The sequence below is a fragment of the Barbus barbus genome, assembly GCF_936440315.1.
Source record: "Barbus barbus genome assembly, chromosome: 42".
In the NCBI taxonomy this organism is placed as follows: Eukaryota; Metazoa; Chordata; class Actinopteri; order Cypriniformes; family Cyprinidae; genus Barbus; species Barbus barbus.
Window position 1 is genome coordinate 2,521,221 of NC_136720.1, and position 23,223 is coordinate 2,544,443.

At 36.4% G+C, this 23,223-nt stretch overlaps 2 protein-coding genes across 2 annotated transcripts; one reads left to right on the forward strand and one right to left on the reverse strand.

Moving 5' to 3' along the window:
- The first annotated feature begins 792 nt into the window (after positions 1 to 792).
- Positions 793 to 3,601, forward strand: LOC306861675 (trypsin II-P29-like). Its single transcript, XM_079404081.1, has 4 exons — positions 793 to 1,699; positions 1,779 to 2,047; positions 2,147 to 2,298; positions 2,827 to 3,601. Exons 2-4 carry the CDS (start codon positions 1,801 to 1,803, stop codon positions 3,106 to 3,108), a joined length of 681 nt encoding a protein of 226 aa, XP_079260207.1. The 5' UTR covers positions 793 to 1,699; positions 1,779 to 1,800; the 3' UTR covers positions 3,109 to 3,601.
- Positions 3,602 to 14,574: 10,973 nt separating this feature from the next.
- On the reverse strand, positions 14,575 to 22,901 carry LOC306861627 (C-type mannose receptor 2-like). Its single transcript, XM_079404007.1, has 6 exons — positions 22,545 to 22,901; positions 22,131 to 22,457; positions 20,962 to 21,306; positions 18,034 to 18,354; positions 15,386 to 15,486; positions 14,575 to 15,236 (listed from the first exon to the last, which is right to left on the reverse strand). The coding sequence occupies exons 1-6, from the start codon at positions 22,849 to 22,851 to the stop codon at positions 15,102 to 15,104; spliced, it is 1,536 nt and encodes a 511-aa protein (XP_079260133.1). The 5' UTR covers positions 22,852 to 22,901; the 3' UTR covers positions 14,575 to 15,101.
- Positions 22,902 to 23,223: the final 322 nt, after the last annotated feature.

Sequence of the window (23,223 nt, forward strand, 5' to 3'; positions counted from 1 at the left end):
GTAACCAGGTTTCCGTCACACATAAAAATTATGCCTCTCGAAAATCTGAACAGTACCTTGTATAGGCTCGGATCTCGTCCACTTTGTTCTTTATTGACCTCAAATTTGTGAGGATTTTAGATGGAAGCGGTGGCTTTGTATACCTCCGGACTACTCCTCTCCTTCCTCACTTCTTTCACCGGCATGATCTCTTGAGCTCTCGGGGGATTTGGTTTAGGAGTCCTGGTGCCAAATCTAAGCCACCCTCCTTTATGAGCCCCTGAGTGTGTCTCATTTCAAGCAAGGCTCCTCTGCTGTACACAACTGCAGCGCAGGTGTCCCGAGACGCTGAGCCATATCGACCTCGCCACCTGTCCGTTATACTTGCTGCCACAGTCCCCACAACAACAAAAAAAGTAATCCACATAAGTGTACGCATGCCTTCAGCCATACAGAAAAACATACTTCTTTCGTTCACACAAAACTCAAAACAAATACAACCAAATAAAAATAAACTAGACAGACAGCCTGGACGTGGTTCGCAGCTGTGCCGTGCACCGTGTTAACTATGGTAACTAAAGTAACTATTTAGGTTAGTTACTTTATTCACGTCATGAACATGAAATCATTTAACAGGTATGTTGGCTAAAATCCATAAACATTTTTATTAAGGTCATGTTTTCATGTAATTTTAAACCAGCACTGATGTAACGGGTGAAACAGTGATTGTGGGCTACACAAACCAGTCTATCAGCTCTGTCTGGATGACTCTGCTTACTGTGTCTTTGTCTTTGTCTTTGTCTGTGCACACAGGTTCCCTCTGTCAGTTAGATGGTGAGTTGTCACAATGACTCAGAATGTTTCTTGTGTGTCAGTGGTGCATTTTAGGAAGTGTGGCGGAAGGAGCAAACGACAGACACAGTGGGTGTGGCGTCAAGCCTCGGAGAGGTTTTTATTAAACAAAAATAACCAAATAAAGTGTCCAAAGGGGAATGCAAAGTGTCCAAAATAAAACAGGGGATCTGGTGTCCTCGTCGTGCTATGGGCTTGTGAAGGAGGGCAGTGTTCTGGAAGGAAGGGTCCAGGTGAGGGGTGGAGTCTGGTGGCCGCACGTGCTCCTCTCTCGGGACCGGGGCGCGTGGGTCGGCGGCTTCTTCTGAGCGGCATAGTCCATCCTTTGCCCGCGGCGCTTCCGGGGGATAGAACGGCCCGGCATCTCACGTCTCCGGTGGTGCGGGAATCCCTCAACGCTCCCTTCCTGGACCCACGAGGACACCAGCGTGCATGCACGGGGAAGAGACCGGTCTCCCGAGGAGAGGCGTGCTCGGCATTTAAACAGCGGCGGTGATGAGGCTCTATTCACATCAGCTGCGCCTCATCACACGCCGCCAGCCCTGGCTGTTTCAGCGCCCCTCCTCTCTCACACGCCCACTCCCGTCGGGAGCCTGGTGAAGGGCGGCGAATACGGGACGGTGTGGTGATGATAATAAGGGGGGAGGCAGCCGACTCGTCACAGAAGGAAATCTTGCTTTCTCTCATCAGTATGTGGTCAAGCCCCTCTCAGCAACAGGATTGTTGGAGGGGAGAATGCGACGGCAGGAGTTTGGCCGTGGCAGGTCAGCATTCATCTCACCTTTCAGGGCTTCGACTTTGGCCATTTCTGTGGCGGGACTCTCATCACTAAAGACTGGGTTTTGTCTGCAGCTCACTGCTTCCGGTGGTATGTTGAAAGCTTAAGTAAAGCTTAAGATATCTTTGTAAACTGATAATAGTGAAATTAAAGCAGACTTTATTTACAGGTTCAATGCATCTTACATTGTGATGCACTTTGGGCGTCTGAACCAATCCGGCTCTAACCCTTATGAGACAAACAGGACAGCAAGTCAAATCATAAACCATCCTAAATTTGACATTTCTACTATTGACAATGACATAGCACTGATCCAGCTCTCCTCCTCTGTGCCTTTCTCTGATTACATTCGGCCAGTCTGTCTGGGTGCTGGTAATAGTAGATTTGCTGCAGGTACAGAGAGCTGGGTCACTGGATGGGGCAGACTGCAACCTAATGGTGAGTGAACATTTCCTTGCCAGTTATACTGTAAACCTCAAGAATTCACCTAGAAATGTTTTTACAAGCCATAAATTTGTCCTCTGACTTGTGTCGTAGGCACAGAGTTGCCTGAGGTACTGCAGGAGGTGATGATACCAGTTGTGAAAGACAGCGACTGTAATAATGCTTATGGAGGGGTCAACATAAGCATCACAAACAATATGATTTGTGCTGGACTGTTAAATCAGGGAGGAAAGGGTGCATGTCAGGTAAGAAATCAGTCATTCATTTGAACCCTTTTTAATCCAAATCAATTTGCAAAAAATTACTCACCAGTTTTGTCACCTACAGACTTTACACTTCCAGTGTAGTTGCTTCATTAATCCCTGTCTTTACTGCACTGATCATGAACTTGACTCTATGACTGCTCTTTGATACACTACATGTAGCCTGCTGCAACGGCTTAGTCATCTAATGTTTTGTTGCAAGACTATTCATAACTTTTTAAAGTCAGCTACATACAAAAAGTAAGACTGATTTGCTAGATTGGTCGAGTTCACACTTGCTTGAATGCACTCTCAATTAAGTCACAAAAATAAAGTCTTGCGACTTGACCTTGAAAAAGGTATGCCGGACAAAAATAAAAACAAGCAAACATACAAACGAAACGTTTCGAGAGACACACGGCCGGCATACTTTTACCATAGGGCTACACAGTTGCCTAATTCTGTATATACTGGAACAGTTGTTCACTGGATACTGTCAGAGATATAACTGCCGAATGTCTGTCAATACAGGGAGACTCTGGAGGTCCAATGGTCAGTAGGAAGGGCTCCCTGTGGATTCAGTCCGGCATTGTGAGTTTTGGTATGCAATGTGCTGACCCCACATTTCCCACTGTGTTCGCAAGAGTCTCTCGGTACCAGGACTGGATCAAGTCTTACACGGGCAGCAACCCACCTGGATTTATTGCATTCAATGCAGCATCCTCCAACTTCAGAAGCGTTCCCAACCTCCTCTTATTTCCCCTTTCTCTCACTTTCTACTTCATTCCTTTCGCCCTCTTTCTCACTTCCTAAATACTGTTTGAAAAGTAATTCTTAGGATTGTTTGATGAAGAGGACAGTTGTGTTGTCAATGCTCTCATAAATATGACAGAAGAGCAGTTATATTGTTTTTTGTTGTTGTTGTCATTTATTCTTTATCTTTTTCTAATGAGCAAAAAGGTTGCTAGCCACACTGAATTTTTATAATTATTATTTTTTTAATTGCATCATGCAAAAACTGCAGGGTGCATGGGAATACAAAAATGGACTGTTTGTTTGTCTGGTTTTAATTCACATGCACCCTGCATGAAATCATGGATACTGGTTGTTGAAAATTTAATTAACCCTCTGGGGCCTGAGGTGATTTTGGGGCCCTTGAGATGTTTTGACATGCCCTGATATTTGTGCTTATTTCAGCTACTTGTAACATACTATTGACCAACATGTATTTTTTTTTGTATTCAGCACAAACTGTGCTACAATAATATGTGACCAAGACTATGTTACTATGTTTTAGTCACTGTCTAAACAGAATAAACACAAAAGAAGGAACAGACTTGTGGAATGTTCTCTTGCGGTCTCCCTCTTCATTCTGTCTTAATATTTTTGCATTTCACTTTATCCACATTTTGTTGTGTTAAAGTCTTTTTCCAAAATGGACTCATTATTTTTCTCAATTCTACAAACAATACCCCATAATGACAACATGAAAGAAATTAGTTTGAAATCTTTGCAAATTTATAAAAAACAAAAAAAAACATGTACATAATGTTACGGAAACAGAGGATTAAGATTTCAACAGGTAAATTTATTAGAACAGCTGAGTCAATGGGAAACTGATGCAGGTGAGAAACTGATGCGTTGCTTTGATACAGGAATTTGACACAGGAACTACCTTCAGTGGCGCGTACAGAGTAGAGGCTGACATTTTTTCGGGAATACCGCGGGATGGGAAACAAAATCTGGTCTATGTGGTAATATAGTACATAGGGCAGGACATCCAAATGCTCACCTATCATTCATCAACATCAAATATGGTTTTTCATCTGAAAGATGTATGTAGTAGCAACTTTACATGGCTGCTTAATCTAATGTTAACCTAGAGATATGTGCGCTATTGAAGTGTGTGTGGAGTGTGGAGCTGAACAGTAGTGCTCGTTGCAGGACAGGCACCAGTGCGCTCACTTGCTCTTAAAGTACTACGTAATTTTGGGTCATACAGATAAAAGTAGCCTAATACATCTTTCGATTCTGTAAAGACTATGTTTATTTGTGTGCACTAAGAATAACCACGAAACGTTGCACTTCTGTAAATTAATTAAAGCAAACAGGATGCGCTTTCTGCCATCTAGGTCTCTGTGAACTTGAGCGAGAAACTTTGAAACTCCGTCTAAGAAAAATATATCTATAGAGAGTGAAATGTCTACTTTCAAATTAAAAAAATTCAAATAGAAAACGTGTGTTAGCATGGATGATTTACATAAAATTTAATGTTTGTGTAATGCACACTGTGCATTGTTTAAGCTGGCTTTCAGTTCAATATAACAACAAAAAACTACATTTTGGATACTAAGGTGGGCATGTTGTGATCTGTACTGTATTCTTACTGTAACTGACAGATTGGGAGGGAATGGGAGTCATTCTTCTGGGATTGGAACAGGATGAGATTTTCCCCCAGTTTTTTTGTGGGATTGGGACATAAGGGATTTTTTTTTGTGGGAGTGGGACGGGAGAAGTTTGAAAATCCACTCCCGTGTCACCCTCTAGTACAGAGCTCAGAATACAAAAGTGACTGTATGATTTTGAGATCCATCTTTTCACACCGAGGACAACTGAGGGACTCATATGCAACTATTACCAAAGGTTCAAACGCTCACTGATGCTCCAGAAGGAATAACCATGCATTAAGAACCGGGGGGTGAAAACTTTTGAACAGAATGGAGATGTGTAAATTTTTCTTATTTTGCCAAAATACCATATTTTTTCATTTAGTACTGCCCTTCAGAGGCTACAGAAGATAGTTAAATATTTCTCAGAAGACAAAATAAGTTATATTTACACTGATCTTCACATTCAAAAAGTTTTCACCCCCTGGCTCTTAATGCATTGTTTTTCCTTCGAGAGCATCTGTGAGCGTTTAAACCTTCTGTAATAGTTGCATATGAGTCCCACAGTTGTCCTCAGTGTGGAAAAAAATGGATCTCAAAATCATAGTCACTTTCGGAAAAGGTTAAAATATGCAGAAGATGCTGGAAAAGGAAAGAATGGGCAGGAGCTGGGGGGGTTTTCTGAAGAACAGCAGGCAGTTTAACTGCTCAGGACCAACGCAGGACTCATGAACAACTATCACAAAACAGAAAAACAGTCGTGGATTAAGATTCAAGGGTATGTAAACTTTTGAATTGGATAATTTTTATAAATTCAGTTATTATTATTTTTTCTTGTGGAGTATATATAATCATGTTATGTGAAATAACTTATTCATGACAGTAATAAATAAAAAATAACGTGCAATTTACATGATCCCTCTTATATTGTTTAAATTATTAATATTTTGCATATTCTGCAAGGGGTATGTAAACTTTTGAACACAACTTTATATATTATTGAGTTGCATGTGTACACCAGTAGGGGGCATTACTGCTTTAATATGAAACACCTGGCATCCAAGTCTTAATCATGAACAAAACCAATCCAAAAATCTAACATGACATTAACCAATGACATTTTCATGCTGTTTATTGTCACATGTGGGAAAAATGAAAAAACTGACATTAAATCTTTTGACACAGAATATTTGATGAAAATATAATTACATAATTTAAACAGACACTGAAGTAATTCTCAGATTGCTGTCTACCTGATGACTTTTTTCTAAAAGAAAATGCATGCTGAAAGCAAGAGTGCACTGTAAAAAAGTACCATGGTTTTAACGGTAAAAGTAAAAAAAATTATAGTGAATAACCGTACAATGGCATTCCCTCCATTATATTTCACATTTGATGTTTTTTTGTAGAAATAACTGTTTCTTTTTATTTATTTTTTTCTGATCAGTTGTGTACATTAAGGTTGTATGTTACACCTAATGTTGTTAAATGAATGTTTATTATTTCAGTTTCATGTATGTTACCATGATGGTGTTTAGTGTTTGTGTGAATGACACTGCACCTTCTGTATATGTTAGTATTTAAAAGCTGCTTTTGATGGGCTTTGGTTCATCATGTGACTTACTCATCACCTGCTTCTTGTGGTTATCAGTGTATTACAAAGGTACAAAACAGATTTTAGTACTTCCATAGGTCGGTATAATTACATCAGTTAATGAAACTATGGTACTTAAATGTAAACTTAAGTTGAACATGTAAAACCTAAAATGTTGCAACCGTATTTTTATTTAATGTATTTTTTTTACAGTAAAATTCTGGCAAACACAGCTTACAGTTATTTATCATAGACTTTACGGATTTTTTTTTTTGCGTCCATTTGGTTTAAAAAAAAAACTTGTGCATTTGGTAAAAAAATAAAGATAAATATTTGACATAAAACTGTTTTTTGTTCACATACACCTATCTCATTCTTCCAAACAGCAAAGACGTGAATATTAGCATTGGGAGAAAACATCCTTCTGCTGATATGTGTCACGGTTCTGTGGTTGTAGTAAAGAAGCCTGGTTTGGAGCCAGATATGGGCAGTCTTTAAATTAAAGGGTTAGTTCACCCAAGAATTAAAATTCTGTCATTAATTACCTCACCTTCATGTTGTTCCAAACCTGTAAGGCCTTCTTTCATCTTCAGAGCACAAATTAAGATTTTGTTTTTAATGAAATCTTGAGTTTTCTGACACTCCATAGACAGCAAGGGAAATACCATGTTCAAGGCACAGAAAGGTAGTAAAGACATTGGTATGAAGATGGTGATTGGAGGAGAAGAATTGTTGAATAAAGTCGTTATTTTTGTTTTCTTTGAACACAAAAAGTGTTCTCGTAGCTTCATAAAACTATGATTGAACCACTGATGTCACATGGACTATTTTACTGATTTCCTTACTCCATTTCCAACCCTGGAAACATTTCAGTTGCTTTCGGATTTCATCAAAAATCTTTTCATTTGTTTTCTGAAGATGAACGAAGGTTTTATTGGTTTGGAACAACATGAGGGTGAGTAATTAATGACAGAATTTTAATTCTTGGGTGCACTAATCCTTTAATGTTATGTGTCACGGTTTTAACTGTTCATGTTTTTGTTTTGCCCAGGTACTTTATTTCCAGTTCGGGTCTGGCAATTACTGCCAAACAGGCCAAAAAGAAGTGGAACAATTTGAAGGACAAATACAAGGTCATTTCTGTTTCTCTGCTTTCTGTTATAAAATGTGAGGGCCTTCCTGAGACTGATGCAAAGACTAGCAGTGGCAACACTGACCAATCAGAATCAAGCCTTTCAGAGAGCTGTGTAATAATATAATAATAATGTATGGCTTCCATAATAAATACAACAGTAAGTTTCACTTAATTTTCAGGAGCTTAGGGACCCACCCACAGGAAAAGGGGTAGAGGCTGGTGGTGTGACTGCTGCTACCTGGCAATGGTACACTGCAATGGATGGTGCACTCCAGGGGCAGCACTCCATTAGTCCACCCCTGGTTGTTTCATCAAGCCTGACTGCCACTACAGGTGGCTTGGTCAGCTCACCAGCTTCTACCCCCTCTGAAGAACCCAGGAGCAGCCAGCAGTCCAGAAAGAGGCATAGGGACAGCCAGGCTATTCTAGAGTTCTTAAAAGAGCAAGCAGAGAGGGAAGAAGAGAGGGAGAGACAAGCAGTGGAGAGAGAGGAGGAGAGAGAAAAGGCAGCAGCAGCCAGAGCAGACCGGTATCTGTCTCTTTTCGAAAAATTTGTTTATAAATTCTAAATAAATGTTTTAAATAAATAAGTGATAATTAATTAAAAAATTTTTTTAAGTTTTATTCTGTGTAGGCAATTCATTCTTTTAGCAACAGTGTATTTATATTTACAACAAAGCACAAATCCAGTGACTTGCAGTTATTTACAGTCATGCAGTTAAACCACGTTAATAAGAACATACCAACATCAAGAAAACATATACATCTATCTATCTTTATATCTATCTACTTACCTATATATCAATACCTATCTTTATAAAACTTTCTTTATATTTAATCTAATGTGTAAACTATGTTAAACTGTTTATGTTCATCTTTTAGTGAACATGTCATCATCTGGAAAGGTTTAGGCTACTGTACATACTGAATTGTCTATTTTGTATATTGTGTTTGTGCTATTTGGCACATTGTCCATTTTTGTATATTTGTACATTATTTATTTATTAATTTTTTATTTTTTTTTACTATCTGTGTCCTGTCCTGTTGCTGTCAATCTGTCGCACTGTGAAGCTACTGTCACTAAAACAAATTCCTCGTATGTGCAAACATGCCTGGCAATAAAGCTGATTCTGATTCATTCTGATTCTGAGTATAAATTGTATGTAATACAAGGTCAGATGTAAAGTACAATATACAGTAAATCTATAGCTTTATTATTAATAATAATAGCCTATGTTATATTATTATTAATAGCCTAAAATACAAGTGAATATATTGAGTAAGAATATAGTACTGTAAGGTGTGGGCGACCTGATGATTTTTTTTTTATCACAATTGATATAAGTTAAAGAAACCCACAATCATCTTTTTAAGTAAATCGTAGTGTTAGTGATCTTTTAGGACCTTGTAATAATGTTAAAATTACTGCACTGACTGACTACTAGATGGATGTGCTGAATGGCTAAATTATTTCAAGTCTCTCTCATGTCTCATGTCTTTCATGCGTGATGACATGTTTAAAATACAATTCAACATGAGCTTGCAGTAAAAAACAATTTATGTTAATGTAGTCACTCTCTGGCTATCCAAGTTGTAGGGTCCCCCCCCCCCCCTTTTTTTTTTTCTTCAGTAGAACAGTAAATACGATTTTCGACTGAAAACGTGGTCCTTGGTGATTCATGCAAGTCAGCGGCTGCCAGTATTTGAGAATTAAAAAAAAAAGCATATCAAGGAGCACAAAATTAATAAAAGTTTCATCCAGTGAGAACAATAGAAACATGAATGGGGCAATTTGCTGGGCCAGACATGAGACAATATCATGCAGGAGAGCTTACAGGGGGCACTAAAATTATTTTTTAGCATTTTATTAGTCTTCTCTAAAAACGCACATGACATGGTCTTAGAAAATCTTTAATAAAGTTCACAGTTTTAAAGATAACATGTGTCCACGCCAAAATGGGGGGTGCTTGAGAAGTCCTAAAAAGATCATGTGACTGAAGTAATGATGCAGAAAATTCTGCTGTGCATCACAGGAATAAATTACATTTTAAAATATAAAACTTTAAAAAAAAATTTTTTAATAATATTTCACATTACTACTGCTTTGACTTTTTTTTATCAAATAAATGCAGCCTTGATGAGCAGAATGTATTTATTTCAAAATTAATAATTGTAATGTTTCCAAGCTTTAGGCAGGTACTTTAATAATAAATCTATTAATACATTGATTATATTACATAATATTAATTATTATCATGATTATTAAATGCTGCTTTTTATTTTTACAGGACAATAGAATGTATTATTACTATATATACTGTTCTAAAGTATATACATTGAAGAGTAAATTGCTTGTTTAAAACACTCTGCTTTCTTCCAAATGAGTCTCAGTTTGTTTTACAGAATTCAAAATGTTTACAGACTTTGAATGTTCAGGTTGAATGTGCATTCCTTACGTGACTCATTTTGTGTTGTAAAGAACTGAAATATTCCTTCAGAAGTTGTCCTTGGGCTGGATGTTGGGACACTGTCTTCAAAGGTGTACACCTTAAATAGTTACTTCATTGTTTTAAAGTACTGATATTTTGTTGCAAATGAGCTTTATTCTTTATGCTTTTTCTCAGAAGTTTAGATAGTATTGTGCATTCTAAAACATGCACATTAATTTCAACTTATATTCTGACCAGAAGGAAGTAGGAAACAGAGAAAAAGCTAGAGATACTGATAAAGTTGTGGCTTTCGCCGGAGTAGTATGTGGTTGTTCTTAACCATTGATAAATATTCTGATTGACATTTGAGGTTTTAACATTAAAATATAGTTACTGTTCTCAATGAATTCTTGTAAAAACTGTAAGAGTTTTTATTAAGTGAATAAATGCTTTGTTTTGACTGTTGTTTACTGTTTAATGATACTTTTGTAGAAAGATACAGAAATATTAAAATGTGTATTGAGTAAATTAAAAAAAGATAAAGGAACTTTAAATAATGTGTAGCTTTTAAGGATAAACGAGTAAATATTACTTAAAGGGTTACTCCACACCAAAATGAATTTTTTGTCATTAATCACTTACCCCCATGTCGTTCCAAACTTGTAAAAGCTTCGTTTGTCTTCGGAGCACAATTGAAGATATTTTGGATGAAAACTGGGAGGCTTGTGACTGTCTCATTGACTGCCGAGTAAATAATACTGTCAAGGTCCAGAAATGTTTGAAAGACATTGTTAAAGTACTCCATCTGCCATCAGTGGTTCAATCGTAACGTTATGAAGCAACAAGAATACTTTTTGTACGGAAAGAAAACAAAAATAACGACTTTATTCAATGATTCGTCCCATTTTGGAGAGTATACGCTGGACGCACATAGCGTACGCAGTTCTGTGTCAGCCACAATGGAAGGATCACTGCAGAGAAATATAACGTTGCGAGTCAGTGGCCTATCAAAGCTATTTTACTAATAAAGGTTTACGTGCTGTGTTCGCTGCGCGATCTCTCTGATATCTGTGTGCAATAATGTGTGTGCATGCGTCTATGAAAGCAGCGAAGCCTGCATATAGTTTTAGTTTAGCTACAAACCTGAGCCCGAAGCTGTTCATTAAACATTAACCCGAACCCGGGTAGCCAGTGGGGATTTCTTTAAGACTGCAAGGGAAGCTCGGCTTCCCCTATAATGTCAAAAAATTAATGGTCAAACATGTACTATTGTGTTAACATTTTATTGATTAAAAATGCGTTAGAACACGTTCATCTCAGAGACGAGTTCGTTCAGAATCAGCTACATATAGCAGGTGACTCGATTTCCTTCTCATATATTCCCGTAGCATCAGTGTATTTGCCTGTTGAAGCCCAGCGTCCATTGACTTCAATGGGGCTGCTTTGAACAGTTTTTTTCAGTGCTTCAAAACTAGACGCTCATTGGATAAATGCTGTGATTATGTCCCGCCCCCGGACGCTCAGCGTCTCTGGGGGTGAATGGAGGAGTGGGCGGGGCCGGACTCCGGGCTTCTGCGTGATGATTGGAGGGTTTGTCGAAAGACTGCGTCTCCTTTTGATTGACAGCGATTGTGTCCTATAAGAAGTCGCTGATGCTGAAGCTATTCGAGCCAGTGTTGCCAATTGAGCGACTTTTCAGACCACCCTAGCGACCTTTTTCCCCAAAAGTGACTAGCGACTAATCTAGCGACTTCTTTGACAAACCTTAGCGAGTCTCTGTGATCGCTGGTACTGCCGCAACGGCGCGAGGTCAGCGCGCACGCACCTCTTTCTCTGTTCAGTGAGCGGCTGAGAGGAGCAGCGCGTTCAGTTCAAATAGATATTATGTTGCTTCTCTAATTTTACATGCAAATATAGCCGAAATCACAGCACAGGAATTGTCTGGTCTTATCTTGTGTGTATTATTTGATTTAATCAGACGACGGCACGATTATAAATTAGTATTTTTGTGCATACTAACTGGGAGGGAGAGCTGGTTATGTATTCTTAAAGGGCTGCGTTTCAGTCACTAGTTCATATTTATCCCATTGACTGACAACATAAACAGTAAAATATATAAAGGAAAACAGTTTTATTGAGAATTTAGCTGCATTAAAATACAGTATGAGCACAGAGAGACAAACAAATGTAAAAGGCAATATGAAGCGATGACGTCATGGATATGCTAATTTGCGCATGACGTCATCAGCTACTTTCCATCGAAAGAAGTTGGCAACACTGATTCGAGCTCAGTCCCATAGTGGACTTTGCAAGTGTAGTCAAAAGACAAACTGCTGCAACCTATTTCTTGATATTTGCTTGGTGAAATTGCTGGCCAATTTTCATTATACGTTTCACACAATTATACACCACATTCCTTGTTTCGGTTTAACCTAATTCCCACATTTCCTCCGTCGAGTTTAATGTTTTTTTAGATCGTTTGTTCATTCATTCATTCATACATTAGGCCAGGCGGTGAACTAGCCAGCTAGCAAACTGCACACGATGGCAGAATTTACGTATAAATAAATGGACAATTTTTATGATGTAGGCCGAAAATTAGCTTCCCCTCTTTGAAAGACCAGCAGCCGCCACTGCGGGTAGCAGACCTCTAAACAAAACCAATGCTGATATTGCCTTGGGCAAATAACTTTGATATATGTGACCCTAGAGCACAAAAAGTAGCACAGGTATATTTGTAGCAATAGCCAAAAATACACTGTATGGGTCAAAATGATTGATTTTTCTTTTATGCCAAAAATCATTAGGACATTAAGTAAAGATCAAGGCACTTCACATTCGCTCCTATGGTAAGAAAATCTGTGGTCTGGCTACGCGAGACTATAGAGAACATACTGTTTTAACGGTCGGGTAGTACGTTCAAATTCAAATGTAGTACCTACTCAAGCAGTATGCAGTTTTGGACGCAGCATATGTGTTTTTCACATCTTTCAAAATGGTACCATCTTTTGGCCAAGAAGATGGTAATCACAACAATATAAGATTGGACTAACATACTTTCACATATTCGAAAATCGAAAAGCAACTAGTATAACAAAAAATACTTACATGATGCCAAAACGGTTTCTCCTGTGATTCTCATTCAAACTTTGCTGAAATTTCTCGAAGGATGGTGGGAAGATGTGTGCCAACAGTGTGGTGAAAATCCCGGAAATACGTCAAGTTTAACCCTGTGCAACTATCTAGAAAGTCTGTGTTACTATTTACTCCGCGTTACCCCGCCCTCCCCCCCTAGTCCTTAAGATATCAGCACAATAACAAACTTGGCAAAATATTGTCTAATTATTGTTATCCAAAAAAATCCAGGAAAATATCGAGATATCTTTTTTGTCAATATTGCACACCCCTACTGTGTTATATACAGGGGTACACATAAGTGGTCCGCATGTGCGACCAAAATAAAAAATGCGCTGTGTAAATAAGTTCAACATGGTTGACAACTGTTAATGCACAATTACCATTTTAGATCAACAAACTGTACTGTATAAGATTTCTATTCAAACTGAAAGCATAAATCTAGGCTACCCGCTGCCGTTTTCAAGGCACAATGCAAAACTGTGACATTTTAATCACTGACGCTTTTCAATCGGCAGCGCTAAACCCATAAGCGCAATACTTGCCAGCAACCCGCCAAAATAAAAGCCTACTGATTTTGTATTTAATACTCCCTTTTTATTTTAAAATATAATAGTATTATCACACTTTGTTTTATGTATTATTTCATGTTTTACACTAAACAATACTTTTGCATTTAATTATTTTTAGAGTGATTTTAAGTTGATTTTAAGTTTGAAAATGATGGAAATTCATATAAAAAAGAAGTAAATATTAGCATTTTATTTTTAAGTTTACTATAAAATAATTGTATTTGTATTTAATACTCCCTTTTTATTATATATATATATATATATATATATATATATATATATAAAATGTGTAATAAAATATTAACCAAATGCTATTTTGTACAGCTAAAAATGATTCAATGCTAATTAAGTACTGCATTCGCCCCCCTAAGTGTTTATGCTCCTCCTTGGGTCAGACTGCAAAAAAATCACGCGCGCTCTCCAGCACTGATAGGAAGGGGTTTGGACAAGTTGCACCTTATGCAGTCAGTTTAGTCATTGTTGGCGTTAGTAATTCTTTTTATTTATTATTTTGCCATTAGTAATTCATCCATCATGAAACTAAAATCTTAAAACACACACACACACACTTACCGTAATGATTGGAGACGTGACTTCAAGGCTGAAACTCAAAAACGCGCACCTAAACTATTTGATGTCTCCTAATGAGTCTGATTTCTCGATTCGTTTAACAAAAACACAGGTCGTGCTTATTAGCCAGGGTTTTTCAAAAGACTGTACTTTGTAGCCATCCGGTGGTCAAATGATGACTTGCACCTAAGACACTGCTAATATTAAAGAATATTAAAGTAAGGGCCTGTGGCAGGTTAGCGTCTGGCAGACACAGTCATGTCGTGTGGTTCTTAGGCGAAAGAAGATTCCTTGGAAAATGCCACACTGTAGTTAGTCTAACTCTACTCCAAATAGATAGTTTTGATGCATGGAAAAGATTTCAGGAATACTAGTAAATATCCAAGTTTGCACCAAAAGTAATAAATAATAGGATAAATGCATAAATCTTTATCTACTTTGTTATTTATTATTATTTCAGAATGCACCCCCCACCATACACACAGTCATTCACCTGAGAGAGTAACTTATTTTGAAAGTCTATGTCAATGCATAAAAGTTCAATTTCTAAATTTCAGTTCTACAAAGCAAATGTTATTTTTTAACATACAGTTTATTAAAGTTTCTATATTAAATCAGTCATCACACAAAAACTATTTTCAAAAATCTTGACATATCTAGGCATCACCTGAAAATGGGAATATGCATATTATTTCTGCTAATCAAATTTCTTTCAAATTAATTACGAGAATGATTTCATCATACTTTAATGATGGTTTTACTGAAAATATTTCCTTTCGAAATTGTAATGTTAAATGGCAAATTTATAAAGGGGAAAAGTCATAAGGAAAATAATTCAATAGTCACTTCCAATAAATATATTATGTACTATCGTCATTCATGATAATGGATAATATTACTACTTCACAGCTCATTAAAATAAAAATCTACTTTTATATTCTTTGAATCTATTTTAAAGTTTACTTGAAAGAGGTAAATATAAATTTACTGCTTATTACATGCAGTATTTGAAGTCGCTCGAGGTTTTCTCTCCTGATGAAACACCGCTCCACCTTGCCCCTTTCTCCAGCTTACTTTTCTGTCACTTTCTAGCCCCATGCTCTTCAGCTTTTTACTTATCTGGAAGACCAGCAAGAAAGAATCAAATAAAACCTAATAACAGCAACAATGTGAAATAAGAGAAAACACACAAAGCTAAAGGATGTTGTAGATAGTTGCCAGTGCAGTTAATTATTCAGAATTTGACCGTGTTTAAGGTGGATGCAAACCTCATTCAGAATGGCCGTCTGTAGTGAAGGATCATTCAATGTGCATTTTCCAGTACAGGAAAACTTCAGTCTGACAATCTGGTTTTTAATTAACTTGTCATCTAGAGGAATACAGAGTTCATGTCATCCTCAACACAGAAGACGAACGAAAGCATATCAGTTGTTTGTCATGTCTGTTTCAAAAGTGTCCTAAAACTCTCTTGTTTATGGTGCAAAACAAATCACAATTCTGAAAACAAAATAAATTACAAACGCAAATGCAAATCTAAAAAACAAAATAACAATTCAAAAAACACAGCAACAATTCCGAAAACAAAATAACAAGTCAGAAAACACAAGGAAAAATCCGAAAACAAAATAACACGTCAGAAAACACAAGGAAAAATCCAAAAACAAAATAACAAGTCAGAAAACACAAGGAAAAATCCGAAAACAAAATAACAAGTCAGAAAACACAAGGAAAAATCCGAAAACAAAATAACAAGTCAGAAAACACAAGGAAAAATCCGAAAACAAAATAACAAGTCAGAAAACACAAGGAAAAATCCGAAAACAAAATAACAAATCAGAAAACACAAGGAAAAATCCGAAAACAAAATAACAAGTCAGAAAACACAAGGAAAAATCCGAAAACAAAATAACAAATAAAAAAACACAAGGAAAAATCCGAAAACAAAATAACAAGTCAGAAAACACAAGGAAAAATCCGAAAACAAAATAACAAATCAGAAAACACAAGGAAAAATCCGAAAACAAAATAACAAGTCAGAAAACACAAGGAAAAATCCGAAAACAAAATAACAAGTCAGAAAACACAAGGAAAAATCCGAAAACAAAATAACAAGTCAGAAAACACAAGGAAAAATCCGAAAACAAAATAACAAATAAAAAAACACAAGGAAAAATCCGAAAACAAAATAACAAATAAAAAAACACAAGGAAAAATCCGAAAACAAAATAACAAATAAAAAAACACAAGGAAAAATCCGAAAACAAAATAACAAGTCAGAAAACACAAGGAAAAATCCGAAAACAAAATAACAAATCAGAAAACACAAGGAAAAATCCGAAAACAAAATAACAAATCAGAAAACACAAGGAAAAATCCGAAAACAAAATAACAAATCAGAAAACACAAGGAAAAATCCGAAAACAAAATAACAAATAAAAAAACACAAGGAAAAATCCGAAAACAAAATAACAAATCAGAAAACACAAGGAAAAATCCGAAAACAAAATAACAAATCAGAAAACACAAGGAAAAATCCGAAAACAAAATAACAAATAAAAAAACACAAGGAAAAATCCGAAAACAAAATAACAAGTCAGAAAACACAAGGAAAAATCCGAAAACAAAATAACAACTCAGAAAACACAAGGAAAAATCCGAAAACAAAATAACAACTCAGAAACACAAGGAAAAATCCGAAAACAAAATAAGTCAGAAAACACAAGGAAAAATCCGAAAACAAAATAACAAGTCAGAAAACACAAGGAAAAATCCGAAAACAAAATAACAAGTCAGAAAACACAAGGAAAAATCAGACAAACCGGAAGAGGTAGGTATAGTTTGAGACAGCGCCATTGGTTTGAGAATAGATTACTCACCGCTGATTGGACGAGACATCTGTCAATCAAGATACAGGAAGAACACCAGACTAGCGGTAGAAAGTTCAGAGATGTTTAAAAGGGGGCGTTTCTCAAACGTTCGATGTCATTTTCATCTCATCTAAATGATAATGCCTGAATACTGCCTGATCAAGCAGCGTTTATGAGAGCCGCGCAGCTTTTGTGTACAGCTGTTGCAAAGGAAACCGTTCCAAAAGCGCCTCCTACTGGCAGAGAATCGATTCGCTTTTTCAATAAGTCCATTTTCTACTACCGTCTTAATGCTGTTGGATAGAAGTCAATTTGTTTCATTTTCCTAATGAAAAGACTGTTCAACTCTTAATATTTTGTATTTATATTCTCCCCTTTAAATGCTCTACGCCCCACATAAAAATCCTAATTTAACACACCTCTGCCTGTTTTGTTTTTGTTTTTATATTTGCATTCCCATTTGCTCAAATAGCAAAAGAAAAACCCACAATAGTGTTTTCACAACTTATGAAAAGAAGAAAGAAAAAAAGAGAGATACTGATAACGGCAGTCAGAAGAAAGAACTGTCAAATTTACGTCACTACCATAGACGCTGTATTAGAAACACCCTCGCATTATAGCGGTAACTAGTTTTTGTATTCTGATTCAGAGGTAATAAAGTACAGTACAGTTTTGTAAATCTACATGTATATTTTTCATTCCATATTAAGGGCAATTCATACAATACATTTAAACTGAACTAAACATCTCCAAACATCCTACCGCTAGTCTGCTGTTCTTCCTATACTTTGATTGACAGATGTCTCGTCCAGTCAGCGGTGAGTAATCTATTCTCAAACCGTCTCAAACTATTCCTACCTCTTCCGGTTTGTCTGATTTGTCATTGTGTTTTCTGACTTGTTATAATGTTTTTGGAATTGTTTTTGTGCTTTCTGAATTTTTATTTTGTGTTTTAGATTTGCATTTGTGTTTGTAATCTGTTATTTTGTTTTCAGAATTGTGATTTGTTTTCCACTTCTCGGCCACAGTGCTTGTTTGATGAAACTCACCTCCATAGCAGATAAAAGGCTGCTGAACATCGCAGCTGTATTGAGCCCATTTCCCAGAATCGGTTTTTGACATGCCAACACAGTTACTAGATCCTGAACTCAGGGATGGTTGATCTGCTGCCCAGTGTCTAAAGAAGTGGCTCCATTGATTAGACCAATCCCAAGAGTCCAGAAACAGACCGATCCAGAGCGAGGATTCATGACTAATCAGATTCTGCTGCTCTGGGTTGATACTCGCCAAATCAGTGTGGTGTTGTCTGCAGTAACTCTGAGCATCTCTCCACATCATAGCAGTCTTTGTAATCATGAAACCAGTGCTTTCTGTTCAGAAACAGAAGATAAGGACCGACCCTCAGTCAAAGATCAAAAATGTTAATACAGTGTTTGTATTTTTCATAAGGGATGGGCGATACCACTTATTTTGTTTTCGATACGATGCCGATACTTTGTGAAAGTAAAAGTGCAAATAGCATATTTTTTTAGTGACAGATGCTATTTACACTATGTTAACATAGCAAGATTTTCTGCTATTTATACTACTTATTGCAAATAGTGGCAATTATCTGCACCTCAGTATTATAGTAAATTATAAAACAGTATGCAATAATAATGTGTAATAATGAGTGTAAATTATCATTTTAATTCAAATTTATTAAATGGATGCCACCTTATTGGGACAATAAAGCCCTCCCTACACCTACCCTAACCCTACCGATACTTTATTTTCAACTTTTTGATTATTTCCTTCATTTTTATTGAAAATAAATGCCTTTCTGATGCGATATGAGATTTGAAAAGGGAATTTTGGCAAAAGGTGGGCTCGAACTCGGGTCGATCGCGTCAAAAAGCATGTGCCTTACCATCTACGCCACTGAAACCGATGTTGAACTAAATTCTTTTTTTTATTGTTGACTAACCCAATCACACGTTAGTGGGCAAAGTTAGTTTAAATAGCTTTTGCCAACAAGATGGGCTATTTACATTTAGTGTAAATAGACACTCCGTACTTTTAATGGCCAGTATTGTCGTTATCGACACCGATATGACTGAATAAATGAAATGTATTAAATTATTAAATTACTAAGAGTAAAATGGGTAATAATACTCCATAACTTTATATTTGAAACACATTTTAACATTCACTACGCCTTAATTGCAACCAGTGTTGGGGGTAATGCATTACAAGTAACGCGAGTTACGTAATCAGATTACTTTTTTCAAGTAACTAGTAAAGTAACGCAATACTTTTTAATTTACAAGAAAATATCTGAGTTACTTTTTCAAATAAGTAATGCCAGTTTTTTCACATTTATTGATTGACAGCTCTGGTGTTGCCATGTTGAGAGAAATCGGCAGTAAGATGTTACTGTAGTTCTAGAATAAATGCGAACATGCATTAATTAATCTCACTCACAAAAACAAAAACCCACTGATTTAGTATTCCTCAAAATGAATAAAAACAGTGCAATGCAAACACGGAATGTGATGCAAGCTTGCAATAATTAAATGTTAGAATAACACAAATATCCTTTATGTATTTAACCCCATTTTATTAACCAATGTCTTTGTTGCTGACCTATAATGATCCATTTCAACCATACTAATAAGCAAAAATTACTCTAGATAAACATTTGTGCTTCTTTGTTTTATTGCTGAAATGTGTTGAACTTTCTTCTTCTACATTCCACTGTACCCTGATAGCACACATATATCTCGGAGACATCTATTTGACATCTGCAAGATGTATTTTTTAGGGTGTTTGCTCATCTGCAATACGTCTATAGGACGTTTCCTTTTAGATGTCAAATAGATGTCTATTAGATGTCTTTAAGATGTTTATGATTTAGAATGTATGTAAAACTGACATCTTAAAGACATCTGCCAGACGTTTGTAGACAGCAGATGCTTTCCAGATCAAGAGATCTTTAACAGACATCTTGCAGACGTACGTGTGCTATCTGGGTACAGACGTGAATTTACTTTCCCTTCAGCTTGAGGCTTATTCGTTTCCCTTCTTAATGTGAAAGGGCTTTTATATTTGCCAAAAATAGAACTTTTTTATATTAAGAACAAACAAGCAAGCCCTGCCCAGATTTAAAAAGTAACGCAAAAGTAACGTAACGCATTACTTTCCATTAAAAGTAACTAATGTAATTAGTTACTTTTTTAAGGAGTAACACAATATTGTAATGCATTACTTTTAAAAGTAACTTTCCTCAACATTGATTGCAACTTCGTAGGTACAGTTTTGTTTACACATGGTTAAAATATGTTTACTGTAGTGGTAACCATGGAAATACTATAGGTAAACTATGGTCACTTTTCTGTTGCATGCATAAAATGTAATTTTATTCTAAAACGTTTTATTCTGACAGTGTATGATTTATATTAACATTACAGAACAGAACATGATCGATGTGAACTTTACGTTCAATTTAAATAAACGCAGGCCTATTGCACAAACTATGTAGGCTACAATTTCAATTTGTTTATTGCAAATAAATCAAACATATATGTTTTTTATGCACTGTTCTGGGCTGCCATTCCCAAAAACATCAATGCTTTCTTATAATCCTTTTGGGAAACGCAGCCCTGTTTGCATGCAATGTCAGAAGTTAGGGAACGCTCTCTGTGATTGATTGATTGATTCTGCCATGCAACATTTACGTGTGTTGCTACTAACATAGGTTATTCATCCTTTATTAATGCATATTGTACACATTATTTTTTGTTAAATTAATAAAAATCACTGGTAAATTAAAATGCCTTAGTATCAATATTTTTTATTTGAGTATTGATACTTTTCGAAATATCAATACTTCAGGATCGATACACCCATCCCTATTTTTCGTATCTTAGGAGATCAAAGTGCCCGAGGTTCTTACTGCCTTACAATGGGGTAAAAATGAACCAAGAAAGAGGACTCACTATTAAAACACACAAATGGGAGAACGGTGCTGCAGCTCTCATCATACCAGCTTCCATTAAAACTCCTCACACACTCCCCATCAGCATTTGGTTCTCCTGGATGCCACATACTTTCCTGGAAGATTGAAATATCCCCCGTAGACCAGACCCAACGTTTCACTCCCATAGCATGGAGACCTATCCACACTGAACCACTGAGTCCAGGATTCACTGTATTTACCAGTCTGTTCACATCATTCATAGTGGTAACAGCGGCCAGATCAGTGAATCTCGCTCTGCAGTAACTCTGAGCATCAAGCCATGTCATGCTTTGATTCATAAACTGGTACTCTGGTACTACAGGCCCTTCAGGAGGAAAATGACAGAACTGTAAAGATCATAGATCCTATAATCATGATTAAAGCCTGAAAAAAAAATCATTTTGCCCTAAAACAAATTGCATTATACGTTTGTGCGCAATTTATAAGCTGAAAGCTAATGAAATCATAGAAGAAAATGTGTATACAGTAGACTGAACATATGTAGAACCAACACACACTCCTAATAATTCATAACTATTTCACTATTTGGCAAATCCGGTGGCAACTTTTTTTTCTTCTTCTCTCCGTTTCTATTGCTGCTATTTAACAACCCTGTACAACCTGTTTGCCCATTCCTCTCTTGTACATACCTGCTTATCTTAATATTTATTAAGTCTACAGTATATTGTCATGCACATTTTATTCTTTATTTCTTATTTCATTTTTTACATACCTATATTTATGTATATTTTCTTTTGTGTTTGTATTCTATAATAATTGCACTGTCCATGGAGTGGACCCGACTTACATTTCACTGCTGGTTATATATTCTCTATATATTCGTGTATTTTGAGGAATAAAAATCTTGAATCCTGATTTTGTATTCATACTTCACAATCCACCTTGTTTTTGTATAATAAAATGATTCAAATTCATATGAAATCAACTTGTTTTCTCATGAGATAAGGCTAGTTAGTACAGCTTTAATAATTATAAAGGGAGCGTTCTTTGCTTGCTTTCTGTAGGCTATTTAAGCATATTGTTGTGCTGGTAATCACTGTTAAATACAATAACGCACAAACAAAATAACAGAACAGAACATAGACAAACAACAGTCATCTAACATGATCTAATTTGTTAGATGCTCACTTCCATGGCAGATAAAAGGACTCTGTAGATCACAGCTGTATTGAGCCCATTTGCCAGAATTGGTTCTTGACATGCCAACACAGTCACCAGTAATCCTGGATAGTTGACCTAGTTCCCAGTGTCTGAAAAAGAGGATCCATTTATCAGACCATTCCCAAGAGTCCAGAAACAGACCAATCCAGATGTCCTGTCCAGATATTAGACTCTTAGTTATCTGGTCATTTTCCACAGAGTTGTGGATGGTGGGCAGGTCTGTGTAATTCTGTCTGCAGTGGCTCTGAGCATCAATCCAGGTTTTAGCAGTCTGGATTATGTATGTAGTATTTCCTATTGAGAGAGGCGAAGAAAAAAATCTGAGTTTTAAGCTCTTTTTTCATTGCTAAACTGTGCATTCATAATTTTACAAGAACTCACCCTTGTAGCATGCAAAATACCGTAAAGTGCTACATAGCGCATCATACCAATAACTGTTATAAGTTAATACACAATATGCACCGTCATTTGGCTGATTTGGACCCCAGTTAAAATACTCAGAAGTTTTTTTTTCTCCATTAGACCAACTCCAGCGGGTCCGTGTTGCCCTCTTCAGTCCAATCCAAACTGATCCATTGTATCCAGCATCCACTACATTTACCAGCCTGTTCACATCATCCATGCTGTCTACAGTAGCCAGATCAGTGAATCTCTCTCTGCAGTAACTCTGAGCCTCTGGCCACGACATTGCTGTATTTATATAGTAGTACTGACGAGAAATACCAGAACTTCTCCATAAGAGCCCTGTTAAAATCAACATGTTAAACCATCTATATGTGAACACATCATCATAAATCCAGATTACAAATGTGACCCTGGACCACAAAACCAGTCATAAGTGTAAATGTTTAAAAATTGAGATTTATACATCAAAGTTGTCCAAATGAAGTTCTTAGCAATGCATATTACTAATCAAAAATTAAGTTTTTATATATTTACAGAAGGAAATTTACAAAATATCTCCATGGAACATGATCTTTACTTAATGTCCTAATGATTTTTGGCATAAAAGAAAAATGGATAATTTTGACCCATACAATGTATTTTTGGCTATTGCTAC